Source organism: Magnolia sinica, chromosome 3 (assembly GCF_029962835.1).
Source record: "Magnolia sinica isolate HGM2019 chromosome 3, MsV1, whole genome shotgun sequence".
NCBI classification, from domain to species: Eukaryota; Viridiplantae; Streptophyta; class Magnoliopsida; order Magnoliales; family Magnoliaceae; genus Magnolia; species Magnolia sinica.
In genome coordinates, this window is record NC_080575.1 from 115,945,498 (window position 1) to 115,959,383 (window position 13,886).

Sequence of the window (13,886 nt, forward strand, 5' to 3'; positions counted from 1 at the left end):
GATCTGTCTAATTCCAGGTATGTGCCAAGTGAACCAAGTAAAGGCTGCAGTTTGTTTCTCAGCTTCAGAACGCAGTAACATTTCTGTGAAGTCCCAACTTGAAGGTGCGACAATTGCAATCTGAAGCTGAGAAGGCTTGGTATGCCTGAGGAAACAAGCAATTGCAATTCGATTCAATAATGCACCCAAACACACCCAAGTCACCACCATGAAACGATCAGATGTAACAACACATTTTGCAAGAACCAGTAGCTGTTACTATAAAACACATTTTAGAACACATGATAAGGAACATTTCAAGTGGCCAAGATGTAACTCCTAAGAGTGGTCAGTTATCACTTGTACGGTTATACCACATCAGTATTACATTCCATACATATATGGATTACCATTTGATCATTCACCCAACAAATACAGATCAATTCCCCCAATACTGATCAATCAAATCTAATAATACCGGAAGCTGGTGCAGCATCATATAAACGCAAAATGGCCCCCACTAAAACAAGGCAAGAAAGCAAAATATCTATGAGGTTAGCATGGCAGAAATCAAGCCCCAAGGCTAGAAGAAATGGCTGTGGTGTCCATGAGATAGATTCTGGTCCCAGCAAATAAAATTGGTTGGGCAATATCACAACAGCTCTTGTACCCTCCAGCACCCCAATAAAGGTTAACCCATCCACTTGTTTACATGTCTGAGGAATGGTGGCTGCTTATTATCATTTGGCAGCACAGAAACACGAACAGATCGTCTTAAAACAGCAGTGTCTGAATCAGACCTTTGAGCTGTTTCCCTTGTTTCCTTCGATCTCTTCTGCATCGCAGCACTGTACATCACCCATTGAATGAATTCACAAAACTGATTACTGAGAAATTTTCATTCTCAAACCAAAGTGATGGTGAGCTGTAATAGTTAATGCTTGAAACTCACTGAAAAGCCAATGAACTCACCATATTTTAAGATAGTGTTTCTGAAGTTGCTTGTGGAGGTCCAATTCTCTCTCGCCCTTTGGATTGAGGGAACCCATCAATCCATCAAGCTGAAAAAGGATAGAAAGTTAGGATGCTCACATGCTGTAGTTCAAAAAAAAAAAAAAACATAAAATTGCATGAAAGAAAAGCTGGCCTCGTCCATCAACATACCTCTTCCTTGGAAGCATAAAAGCCCCACTGATTATGATCTGCACTCTCTATAAATACCCTCCCTTCCTGGTGGAGAAACCAATACCGATTGTGGTCCCTGTCCTTTCCTAGAGCATCAGTTCGAATGAAGCGTTTTTCCATCTCTCGCTCAAAGTGTTGTTGCTGTGACAGATGAATTCATTTGGCAGTGAAAACTTCAAACCAGCTACACCCACAAATGTATGATGACTTCATGCATGCAAATGTCCCCCCTACGTACATCCCATGCCATGAGCCAAGAAAATAGTCTTATGCAGTTCACTATTTGTAGTGGGACAAGAATGATGCATTCTGCCGCACTCGAAACTAGTCTTTTAAGAATTCAAGATATTTTTTAATAGCTAGACGCCCAAGTGGGACCTACCAATAGGAAATTGTGATGCTTTACTATATTCAACAATGAGCATGTCATGGGATAACAAAAAACTGAAGACTTCGGAGGTGTAAAGATGAGCATGTCATGGGATAACAGGAGAATGTTAGCTAAAATTAACTTGATGTGGTAAATACAGCTGAAGGAACAAACCCCGATCACCCATGGAATTTGAGAGTCTGTTTGGTCATGGAGAAATAACATGGTACAAGGAATATATGCTGACATTGTGTAATTGCTACACCAATGTCCATATTTCCTTTGTTAAGCACTGGAAATGGTAAATTTGTCAACAAGGGAAAAGGAGAACAAATTTTATGGAATGTCTTTTTAACCTTACGGTTTCATTGCTAAATCTCAATGGCATTGTTGACATGGGTGTATGTAATGATTACACCATGCTAGCACATATTCATGCTGCCGTTGTTTGTTAATTTCACGCGTGGAAACTGTGCCCATCCGCATGCAAGCACACATTAATATGGAACATTTGCGTAAGATCTGAGCCTTCCATTAGGTGGGCTACATTGCTTACATCCTCTGGCTTAAAAATTCACACCTCAGGTGGGCCTGGGCCAAAGGATACAAAACAAAGTGGATTAACGGACAAAAAGTGCTTCATCCATCGGCCTACTTAGTACATTGGGGCCCACCTGAAATACCCTAATTCGTCAGGCAGAATAGTTAGGCATTGTTTCCCACAACTCGGATCTAGCACAAGTTCCATATTGGCACTAGTCCCAGCGTGTGGAGGGGCATGGCTCCACATGCATGTGGAATTAGCAAAACCCTACTACCATTTTTTTATCCTACAGCCAGACAGATCCCTAAGCTGGAAGATACATGGTACATTTAGAACCTTCAACAACTATAGCTCGACAATATAGTATGGTCCAATGCATTAAAAGGTATTCTGCACCATTATTAGTTCAAAGAAAGATCCAGTTGTCTACATTAATCTGATCTTGGCTGTTACAAATGGCTATAGCCATTTTCCCAGAGCAGATGATGGGGACATCACGCGCACACGCGCACTCACGCCGCCACCCCTACGCACGTATGTGCATAGATGGAGGACCCCACCATCGATCTGCCTCGATGACGACGTCCAGGGAGGGCCTCCTAGCTAGATGACAAGTTTTGGTTCAGAAAAGTAGCCCGATAGTCAAGAAAAGCCCACCATGGGATCTCATGATCGTGGCCCACTCGTCGGATTGGTTTTATATTTTAGGTTTTGCTTATTGTTATTATTTAGAACATCGTGAACGCTTTAGATTTTATTATTTGGTTTTTATTTTAGTTTACTTCATCGCCAAGTAATAGGTGTCGCACATGGTGCGAGTTTTTGGGTATAGGGTTCTCCCTATAAATAGGCACCCCTTGTAGTTCTTTTGATTCATTGAAGTTAATAAAAAAATTCCTGCTTTATTTTTCTGCTCTCTTCGTGAGTTGTGGAAGAATTCAAAAGTGGGTGTGAAGCCCTCCCTTTTCGAAGGGCTAACTACCGTGGTGCGAAGCCACATCGATCCCAATTCACCCCCATCTTCCATCATCTTTTTTTTCCATCTTCCCCCACCATCCATACTTCGAATTTGTCCTTTTGTTGCATCAGATTTCTTCATTGAAGCAGGTTTCCAGATTTCGGCCCGCAGGCGAGCTGAAACTTCGGCGGAGCACCACGCACAAACCGTACATCGGATCGAGCTGAAATTTGGAGGTTTTGGAGTCCATCCCTGGCCGACCAGGGCCAAGGTGGCCTTTTTCTGAATAGTGGGCCCCACACACGTGCGGCCGGGATCACACACACGTCCATCTGGACCATTGTTGCTGTCCACACGCGGGATCATCTTTTGGTTCAGGTTTTTATCTTCTTTTATCCTCTCATAGCCGTTTTTCATGAATCCTAACCCTAGATTACATGATCCCTAATTGATTTGCCTCTTTTTATCACCTTAGGGTTCCTTGAATTGAAATTAGGGAATCCCTTGGATTAAGGACTAATTTTTATGCATGAGTAGTTGATTTTATTTCCCTTTGACATCGTTTGGTTTATAATTTTTATTGGTCCAGTCCTAGCCTGTGTCGGCTTGGACCCGCATAGATTCCCCTTTAATTGAATGTTTGGATTTTCATGTGGGATGTGGAATTTGTATGATTGTTTTTGAATTGGTGTGATCTAAGCCTGAAATCTAGCATATCATATTTAATTTTCCATGTCCTGCATCAGCAGAACTACATGATCCCCAAACTGATGATATGCTCAATATACTTGTGTATTCAGTATGCACAAATGCGGCCCACGGTTCAGTGATCCGGTCCATTGGTCTGTTAGGACCCACTGTGGATAGATGACGCTTCAAAAATCTCACAGATTGGAAGACCCGACCCAACAAATCTGGGGATTTTTTAGTCGGATGTGGATATGTTGCTCTGTCATCTTCTTGCTGTATTTGCAGACAACAAATTGAAAGGTTAGGATATCCTATCAAGGATATTTTTGGGGCATGTTCCACCCAGTGTGGCAAAACAGTCCAATGGTCTGGGACTCTGGATCACTGTAGCATGGGGCCATCTTGGATAAACTAAAAACCCAAGCATCCTGCACCATTTCCTTGGGCTAATGATCATAAAAGTTCTCTTTAAATTAATTAGATAAATAAATTTGGCATTTTCCTTCGAAGAGTAGATTATAAAATGAAAATCAGATGACATACATCAAGGATTACAAACATACCCTTTGCTCTTTTTCTTTTTTCTCTCTTGCTTCTTTGACTTTGGCCTTCTTTGTATCCTGTTGCTTTCTGAGCTCAACCATCCTCACTGTTTCTTTTTCTCTTTCCATTGCAACCTTTGCTTCTAAAATTTGCTTCATGATTGCTCTTCTTGATGCTAAAACATCATGCTTACTTCCCCTTTAAAAACAACCAAATACAGGACAGCAATGAATGATCTGTAGAAAGAAAAGGAAAATAATTGCGTTGAATTACCTAACAAAATAAGCAACTCAGTTCATAGATATCCAACAAAACTGCTGTATGCATCTAAGCATGTTTTCCAAGAAAAAAATAAAATAAAATTGATACTTTATGCAAATGCACACATGTACCTATGCATTATGTGCATGGAGGCTCATGCGTGTATGTACCCACTGTAAGCATGTAGATAGTACACAAGCACATCCATTCATATCACGTGCATACAAAGATGCATCAGTGCAGTACCTCTCTCCTAAGTGGTAGGTTCTGTTTGATGTGTGCGCTTCCATGTGGACGTCCTCCAGGCTATCTTTAAGCTGCCCATGGCTGTGTGTAGATTCAAGAGCCTGTAAGCTCTCTGAAGCGCTATTTCCCTGCAGACTCTCACCGTTGCTGGATTTCATTTCTTTCAGTTGCTTCTCCTCTCTTTTCTTACGCTTCTCTTCCAATTCTTCTTCCCTTTTGGTAGCCACAAGAGCCTGCTGTTCATCGATGTACTTATCCAACCGTCCTCTAATCACATCCGTTGAAAGAGCCCAATAAACTAGCCAACCAAGAATTTCCAGTTTGGCATGCACACCAAGCATGTAGTAGAGCCCATGTTTAATCTTTGCCAGGTGAGCTGCAGAATTGAGTTCTGTTTCCAACTCCAGAAAGTCACATAAATACTCCACCCATTTCATAGATGTGACCTGGCATGTTACAACCACCAACAGGAGAATCAAGATGATAACCTCTTCAAGAACAGGGCAGATCTTCAGAGGAATGAGTTTTGATAATATAAATTGAATATAAAGGAAATGTTTAAATTATTCTAATTACCATTTCTTTCCTCTCCCTTTTTTGGATAAAAGAATAATACTCTCCACGATCATTAACAAGCAGATTAAGAATCGAAGTGTGTATTTCCACAATGAGGTTTGAAGGACCTTCATAAACAATAGCATTTTCAAACTTTTCAAAAGAGAATGGTGACAAGCGCAAAAGCTTGCCAAAAGATGAGCAGAAATCCCAAACCATTAAAAGGTCTCCTACATAATCCACAGGAACAATAAAATTGGTGGAAGGCACGGGACGTTCGGAAAAGACAGGATCATCTTTACTTGGCTTCACTAGTAAGTCATCAATGGGGTATTTAAGCTTCACAGCTTCTGTGGCTTGGCTTAACTGTCCTGAAAAAAGAAGAAGGCACCAACATGTAGAGGCAGCAAAGCACTAATTTAACAAAGGTGAATTATGTAACATTAGCCCAAGGATATGCATAGGACCTCAGGTTTTCATTCTGTGCAAGTGGATTAATGGTTCAGCGATCTAGACTGTTAATCTGAGGGGCCTCGACATGGATGGATTACACCCCCCAACAGTGCTCCAGATTCCACATCATAGACATCCAACCATTCACATTTTTTCCTCATATGAATTGGACTGACGTATTTCATTTCTTACCATCTATTTGCTGGCCACCTATAGAAGGGGTGGGATTGCCCTGTCGAGGATATTTTTGGGGCATGGTCCATCCATGGTGGGTCCCATAGACCATTGATTTGGATCACTGAACCATGGACCCACTTGTGCAAACCAAAACACTTAGGATGATAAGCATATCCACTGGTAGATGATAAAATAATTCCTCCACAGCAAATAGGCTCAATAAATAAACAACTTAGAATATAAACCTGTCTTTGTTCTCTTTGCCATAGCCAAGTCATCATTTTCCATCCTTGTCCTTTTGTTCTCACCGGCTTTCTTGTTTTTAAGCTCCTGGGCATGAAACAGGTGGAAACATTAGAACTACCATCATTGAGTAAGGAAGCACTTCTTTGATCTTCAAATGCCAATAAGCTCAACCAATTTGTTGGGCACTGTCCAGATACAAACCTCAGACGTTTTGAGTTTTCTGGCTATCTTTTCTCTCAATTCCTCAGGTGGTTCTGTAGAGATCCCGTGCTCCATTGCCAATTTATCATAGACCACCCATGGATCATTCTGAGAAGTTGATTCCCTTATAAATAATTTTAGTAGATCTCTACCGAAGGGAAGTTTCTTCCGCATCAAATTCTTGGAATCCTCAGTAGATGTACTGACCGCTTTCCCAGTTTTATCAAGCCGTCCCAATCTGTAAGAGCAACCTCCGTCACTGGTTAAAATCTTCAAAATTTTGCATGGGCGAACAGAATTCCCGTTTCTTCCGTGCAACTCTTCGCCTTCTATAAAAGAGTCTTTTAACTTTTCATACACCATTTTTACCAGTTCATGTAGGTTTAGGGTGCCTACAAATCAGCAGATTCCTCAAATAATCATGAAATTTGCATGGAAAAAGGACCAAAAAGTTCAAATCTATATAGTTTATTGAATATTTGAAATACAATGAGTGTGGATTTGGTTATAGATTGGGTGAGGTTCTCATAGATAGTATCACAAGTACAAGTTCCTTCAAAATAGAAGCCATTGTAATGCAAAATGTTGGATCCTTACTGAATTGGACTGTACGCAGCACATGTTCCATGAATTCTTTGGGGAATTGTTGAATTCTCTCACTTGCTTGATGCTCTGAGACCAATGCTTCTTCATAAGTTAAATGGATCTTTCCTGTAACCTTACACTTCCACACTCTCTGACGATACAAGTTTACCCGTTGCAAGTACTCTCTTTTTTCAAGTTAAGGAACTAGTCTTATGAAACCAGCTTAGCAGCACTAACCAGCCGTTCTACGTGTGATAATTCAAAGCACTGAAGGAGCTTTCTACTATCGACACACAAACTTCCAATGGATTAAGTGAGAGTAGGGCAGGCATTGGGGGCCTCCTTGTGAGCCTACAGGGGAGTGTGGTAGCTGCTTTCTCCAGTCCAAAGGCTGTGAATGGTAAAGAGAGGGCTTGGGTTTGGCCGTTAGAGAGACAATGAAGCTTATTCAGGCCCATTTTTCCTCGATGGTCATCAGTGCATCTATTGATAACCAGGGTTTTTTATCATGGTTTATTTATGTTTCCAGTGCCCCTGAGGCGTATGCTAAGGACATAAGAGAGACTGGTGCCATATCTTATAAGCTAAACATTTTGTTGACACGGCAGGATATGGGCCCATGCATCTCTGTAGGTCCTCTTGCCTTTGTAGGGCTTGATCATCCCTCACTGCATTTTGGGACTTCTCTTCCTATCTTTAAGTAATGAATTTTTAGTAACTCTTTCATTATTTTTATTTTTATTTTTCAGATTCATATGCATGGCAAAAACAAGTATATATGAGTGTCTTGTGCATTCATGTATTAAGCCATGCCCAAAGATTTCTACATGGCCACTGAGTGTGGAGCACTTGAAGCTGAAACAGGCTCTCGAACCATGAAAGTGTAGAAATTTTCTTATTGCCAGAGATCAAATTATATAATTCATAAAGTCAAAGCTTTTATACCCCTTATAAAGTGAAAAAGGCATACAATACCCACAGAATAGAAGAAAGATAAAAATGTACACCCATAATCCCATCAAGGCACCACTCATGCAGGGAATGTACTCAAACCATTTACCACTAGTTAAAAGGCCCTCCAAGTTCATGAAATAGAGATCTTACAAAAACAAAATGGCAGCTGGCTGCAAATCAATCGGAATGAATGGCGTTGTGATCTGACAAAGATAACTTGTTCATAGAGTGGCTTGACTCTTTCTTAATATAAGATACTCACAAGCATGCTTACTCTTTTGCTTCTATTTTCTACATGTACAATTACTTAATACAAAGCATAGCATATAATGCCCAATAAACATAACTCCCATTTCCCATGAAGATTAGAAATTCCAAGCCTACGATTCAACCTCAGAGGTTTACTGACCCACAGATATATTGGGCCATGCTAATCCACATACAAGCACATGTGCCAATGTATTACGCATGTGCGAGATCAAGCTTTCCATCAGGTTGCCACATGGACTGGACCTTCGTACTAAAAAAATCAGGTCATTCCACTCCAGTGGGCCACAATGTGTAAAACAAAAGGAATACTTATCGAATTGCCTTAGCCATAAACATGATCCTATGGTATATGTTGTTTGCAGATGACATTGTTTTGACTAACAGGCGAGGGAGGTGTAAATGCAGAGTTAGATTTATAGAGAACTTTAGAATCTGAAGGATTTAAAATTAGTCAAACTAAAACAAAGTATATTGAATGCAATTTTAGTAATAGGGCAGGAACGAGGAATAATTTAAGATTGCTAACCAAGAAATTTACCAAAATGACCACTTTTGATATCTTGGGTCAATAATTCATTAGAGTGGAGAGACTGAGAAGTATGTTGCCCATAGAATTCAAGCGGGGTTGAAGAAATGGAGATGTGCATTTGGAGTTTTATGTGATCATAGTGTATGACTCGAACTGAAAGGGAAATTTTTAAGATGGCTATAAGACCAGCCATGCTTTACAAAATGTTGGCAGTTAAAGAACAACATTTTCATAGGATGAGTTTATCTGAAACGAGGATGTTGAGATGGACAAGTGGCAAGACGGGGATAGGATTAGAAATGAATGAAGAGCAAATTTAAGAGATAATAAGATGAAGGACAGTAACTTAGATGGTTTGGTCATGTGCAGCGAAGAGCAAGAACTATGTTGGTTAGGACTTAGGAATGAGTTGGTACAAATGAAAGGCTTTAAAAGGGCGAGGGGATTACCAAAAAGGATGTGGGTGGAGGTAGTAAGAAATGACTTGATGACCTATAGTCTAATTTAAGTTATAGTCCTTGATGAAGTTGCATGTTGGAAAAAGATTCAAGCAGCCAACACCAATTAGTTGGGATAAGGCTTAGATGATGATGGTGATGATGAAATTGTGACCCACCTAAAGGAAAGCTAAGATCTCACATACATGTGCCATGTTGGTGTTTGTGATGGGCAGGGCTATAGACACTTGAATTTGGCAAATCTCCCAACCTTATCGGTGAGCAACCAAGTGGCACATGTATCATGTATGCGAGATCATAGGATGAAGGATAGTAACTTAGATGGTTTGGTCATGCACAACAAAGGCCAAGAATTGCGTTGGTTAGGAGTGAGTTGGTACAAAACTACAGATGAAAGGCTCTAAAAGGGCAAGGGGAATATCCAAAAGGATGGGTGAAAGTGGTAAGAAAAGACTTGATGACGTATAGCCTAATTTAAGTTATGGCCCTTGATGAAGCCAGATGTCGGAAAAAGATTCATGTAGCCAACGTCAATTAGTTGGGATAATACTTGGACGATGATGGCAATGATGAAATTGTGGTCCACCTAAAAGAAAGCTAAGATCTCACATACATAAGCCATGTTGGTGTTTGTAATGGGCAAGGTTATAGACACTTGAACTTGGAAAATCTCCCAACCTTATAGGTGAGCAACCAAGTACACTTGTGAGGAAGTAGAAATGTGATTTTTTATTTTAAAGATGACCAGTTCATTATACTCCCAAAAGAATAGTTTGAATGTGATTTTATCTTTAAACCTTATGCATGATAGTGCAAAAGTTGAATGAGTTGTTGTGTAGTCTTCCTTTTATTTAGGTGCAATAATCCCCATTCATTCATAAAAAATAATCACTAAGTCACTCATTTTGGTTGCCTCTGTAACTTATTTTGATTGCATACGTGCATGGATTGGTTTTGCTGTTAAGCCAGTTTAGTTAACAATTAAGTCCCTTTAAAAGACTTCATTGTCAAGCTTCTGATCTATGTACGGACTCGACTTTCTCTTTGAGGATTTCAACTCTTAGTAGAATTTCCAAAAATCATGAAATAATACTCATCTAAGTACCGAAATGTTCTCTCCAATACAACACAAAAGAGTCCCAGTTAATAATTTCTCAAAATTCTAATAACAGTAGAAATTCAAAATCACAACCTTTTTTTTAAACATTAAATCACAACTTATTTTTCCTTGCTACCGGACTTACAATTATCACATTTTGTTTCAATTTGTTCCTCATTATTTACCAAATATATAAATCAAAAGTACACAAAAGTTAGTAGATACTTTGTTCCGAAGGTGGCAAAATTTACCTAAACATACCACAGCACATATCCAAGAATCATCATCATCTTGGCCTTTCTCTGAGCAATTTGGGTTGGATTGGCAATGTCTTACAACTTAAACTTAGATGTTCACTGGAAATCAACCTCCCTCTTTTACCTGCACTCTTGGAAACACCATTGGCAAGGTTCACATTGACGCCACTCACATACAAGCATGGTCCTCCCAACCAGCAAGTCCCAAAGGGCAAGCAGCAGAGCTGGACACCGAGTCGAGCTTGGCACAGCTGGGCTCAGTTCGGCCAACAGCCTACCTCAACTCAAGTTCAGCACGGCTCGGTCCTCAAGCCTGACTAGCCAACTCGGCTTAGTTCGGTCAACATCTTGAGCCAAGTTCGAGCTTTCAAGCTGAGTTTGAGAGCCCAAATAGAGAGAGAGAGAGAGAGAGAGATCAGCTCAAGTGCTTGGATAGAGACGAAAAACAGGATAAGGAAGCTTGAATGCTCGATCAAGTGCTCAAAAAGGGATGGCCGAGCACAAGGATGGTCAAGTGCTCAAACAGAGAAGGAAGGCCGACTGCTTGGAGAGGGAAGGACGGACGGGGAGAGAGAGAGAGAGAGAGAGAGAGAGAGGGTCAGTTGGGTCAGCTTGGGCAAAAAAAGGAAAGGGGGTTTGAGAGGGAGGAAGGGCTGGTTGGGTCGGCTAAGGCAGCAGTCTGCTGAAAGGAACGAGGGCGATATATATATATATATATATATATATATATATATATATATATATATATATATATATATATATATATATATATAAAATTTAATTTTAATTTTAAATGTATATAGGCCAAATCGAGTCGAGCTCAGGTTAGCTCGAGCTTGGCTTGAAATTTTTTCGAACTAAATAAAAAAATAAAAAAAATAAAAAAAAGGTTAAACTCGGCTCGATTGGAGCTTTCGATCTAAGCCGAGTCGAGCTAAGTCGATCAAGTTAACCTTCATGTCCAACTCTAGCAAGTAGGCAAAGGAGGCCATGGAGGGGCAGTTGCCAAGCAAACCACTAAGCAAGAAGCCCCAGACACATTACGAGTCATGTTGGAATAGTTGGTCATACAATATGCAAGATAACCCATCAATTCACGACTGTTAGCAATATTCACATGACAACATAGGCCTGACATTGCATCCTAGCACAACTACCTCGCTACCACAGGGGAATGTGTGAACAAATCATTTCTAAAGCATTAATGCCAGACGAGCCACTAAGAACAGATACGCACAGAATGGGAATGCTCAAGGAGTTGGCTGTAGGCAATAGCAAGGAGCCTACTTACACATATCTATGAATACCACATGCCAACACAATCAAGTCCAGCTCTGCACTTTAGCCTTATTATCATACATTATCCGATGAGAGAATTCAAAACGCTAAGGTTCTAGCATGCAATGCTAGACAAGCTCATTAGGCACATACGTGAAAATATCACAAATAAATACAAGTATAGAAAGAACTAATCCAGTGTAAAAATGATACTCACTAATCATTACTACAAAACCCTAAATCAGAATCCGTTGCCTTTTTCTTGGTCTTTTTTTTTCCCAGGAACTATACCATTGTGAGTTAGGGAAGGCATGAAAAGAAAAAGAACCGCATAAGGCAAGTTTCAGCTCATCTGCTTTCTCCACTTTGTGCATGACCGTCCTGATCTTACTACTGTTCTGTGCAATGCACATCAATCTACTCCCAAAAGAGGGAATGCCCAGGCATACGATGCAAATGGACATGAAAGGGGCAGTGGCTATCGTGTTTGTGGGGAAAGCTAGCCAACTTTGTCCTACAGGATGAACACCTGATCACTTCAGGACATGGCCCATGTGTGATAGCTAGATAACAGTTCTCATTCCTCACACATGCTGAAAAAAACTTTCAAAGAAGATCCGTCAAAATGTCTTTGGAGTTCAAAAAGCATAATAGTGTACCATAATAGTGTCTGCTAGCATTACAATGCTTCAATCCTAATCTGGGAGTTTGGCATGAGAGTTCCATTTGACATTTGGAACACACATGCAAGATAAGCATCACTCACAGTCACAGCCCCACCATATGCGTGCCCTGGCCCTAAAAACAGTCCAGTTGGACAATATTAACCACTTGATCTGATGAAAGAAATGATCACCACCCATTTCCTGCCCGTTCCAGTCAAGCACTTTTGATTGTCCAATCAACCTGATTTCCAGGCCACGATGAGCATGCGGAGTGGCCCACCAGATGAGTCGACCTGATCCCATACACGTCCACCACATTTCCCCACGGAACTCGCATACAAAGCACCATGCAACAAAAGAATCATAGACAACTATCATCCTCTAAAACAATTATCCACAATGCATGCTAATAAACGTGAAGATCTACAATCGAACGGAATGAAATTCAAACGGCAGAAGAAAAAATCAAAATCAAAAGGATACTCGTAGCTCCGAAATATTTCTTTCGTGAAACGGACTTGCCAAACGCGCTCCTCGGGCCGCAGATCCTCCGGGGGCTCCGCAAGAGCAAAGACCTTGTTCTTGATCAGTGGCATTTCTGAAATTCCAAGAAAAAATTGCCACAGAAAAATTCAGATTCCCTTCTCAGAACATGAGACGAAGAAAAATCAAGAAAGAACGGAACGGGTTTTGTTTCCAATGGAAGAGCTCTGATGAACTTGAAAATAATGGGAAGAGAAGCTGGAACAGAAAAAAGAAACGGAGAGGGAGAAGAAGAGACGTGGGCCAGCCTGGTGGTAGAGTCGAATCGATGGCTCAGATGAGTGTTCGGATGGTTTGGACCTGGTGCACGTGATATGATCGACGGTGTTGATGAAACCGAGAAGTTCTGGTGTGAATATCCTAAACCCTCGGAGCAGGACGAATCGGCGCCTCCTTCTACAGCAGAGTTTTCAAGACGAACGCTTTGCTTTGCCGCCTATTTTTCCCCCTTTGGGATATTTATAGTGGGAGCTTCGCTGAGCCCACACGCGTGTGCAAAAAAGCTCATGTACCCGCCACACGTGCGAGAGCGTGGCATGATCCAGTCCATCAGTTAGAACGGCATCACTATTTAGGCAGGGCTGTTCACGAACCGAGTTAGCTCGGTTAGCTCGCACGACTCGACTCGAAAAAACTCAATGGGACCTGGTTCGAAGCTGAGATCGAGCCGACCGGAGCCGATTTTTCTTAGCTTGAAATATTCCAAACTGAGCTTGCCCAGCTCAAACCGACTTGGATCGAACTAGTACAGTGACTCGGTTACTTTTTTTGATATTAATATTGCTCATCACGTATTTGATGAAATGACTCAACAAAGTGTCAATTGGTGGCAAGGAAGGT

At 40.9% G+C, this 13,886-nt stretch overlaps 1 protein-coding gene across 3 annotated transcripts; it reads right to left on the reverse strand.

The window, feature by feature from the left end:
- Positions 1 to 285: 285 nt before the first annotated feature.
- On the reverse strand, positions 286 to 13,494 carry LOC131240873 (uncharacterized). Of its 3 annotated transcripts, none has more exons than XM_058239386.1 (11): positions 13,347 to 13,494; positions 12,987 to 13,101; positions 7,006 to 7,178; positions 6,409 to 6,800; positions 6,207 to 6,291; positions 5,353 to 5,702; positions 4,777 to 5,222; positions 4,290 to 4,467; positions 1,144 to 1,305; positions 952 to 1,040; positions 286 to 827 (listed from the first exon to the last, which is right to left on the reverse strand). In XM_058239386.1, exons 2-11 carry the CDS (start codon positions 13,097 to 13,099, stop codon positions 671 to 673), a joined length of 2,145 nt encoding a protein of 714 aa, XP_058095369.1. In that variant the 5' UTR covers positions 13,100 to 13,101; positions 13,347 to 13,494; the 3' UTR covers positions 286 to 670. The 3 variants fall into 3 exon arrangements, with proteins under 3 accessions (XP_058095369.1, XP_058095368.1, XP_058095371.1); XM_058239385.1 differs by having other exon boundaries at positions 13,285 to 13,484; XM_058239388.1 differs by having other exon boundaries at positions 5,353 to 5,459; positions 5,634 to 5,702; positions 12,987 to 13,484.
- Positions 13,495 to 13,886: the final 392 nt, after the last annotated feature.

Excerpts from the sequence above, each read along its gene's own strand:
- LOC131240873 (XM_058239386.1), bottom strand. The coding sequence starts at position 13,099 with ATGCCACTGATCAAGAACAAGGTCTTTGCTCTTGCGGAGCCCCCGGAG. Across the intron at positions 6,292-6,408 it reads GAAAACTCAAAACGTCTGAG|GAGCTTAAAAACAAGAAAGC; the intron begins GTTTGTATCTGG and ends TTTCATGCCCAG. Across the intron at positions 5,223-5,352 it reads AAAGGGAGAGGAAAGAAATG|GTCACATCTATGAAATGGGT; the intron begins GTAATTAGAATA and ends GTAACATGCCAG.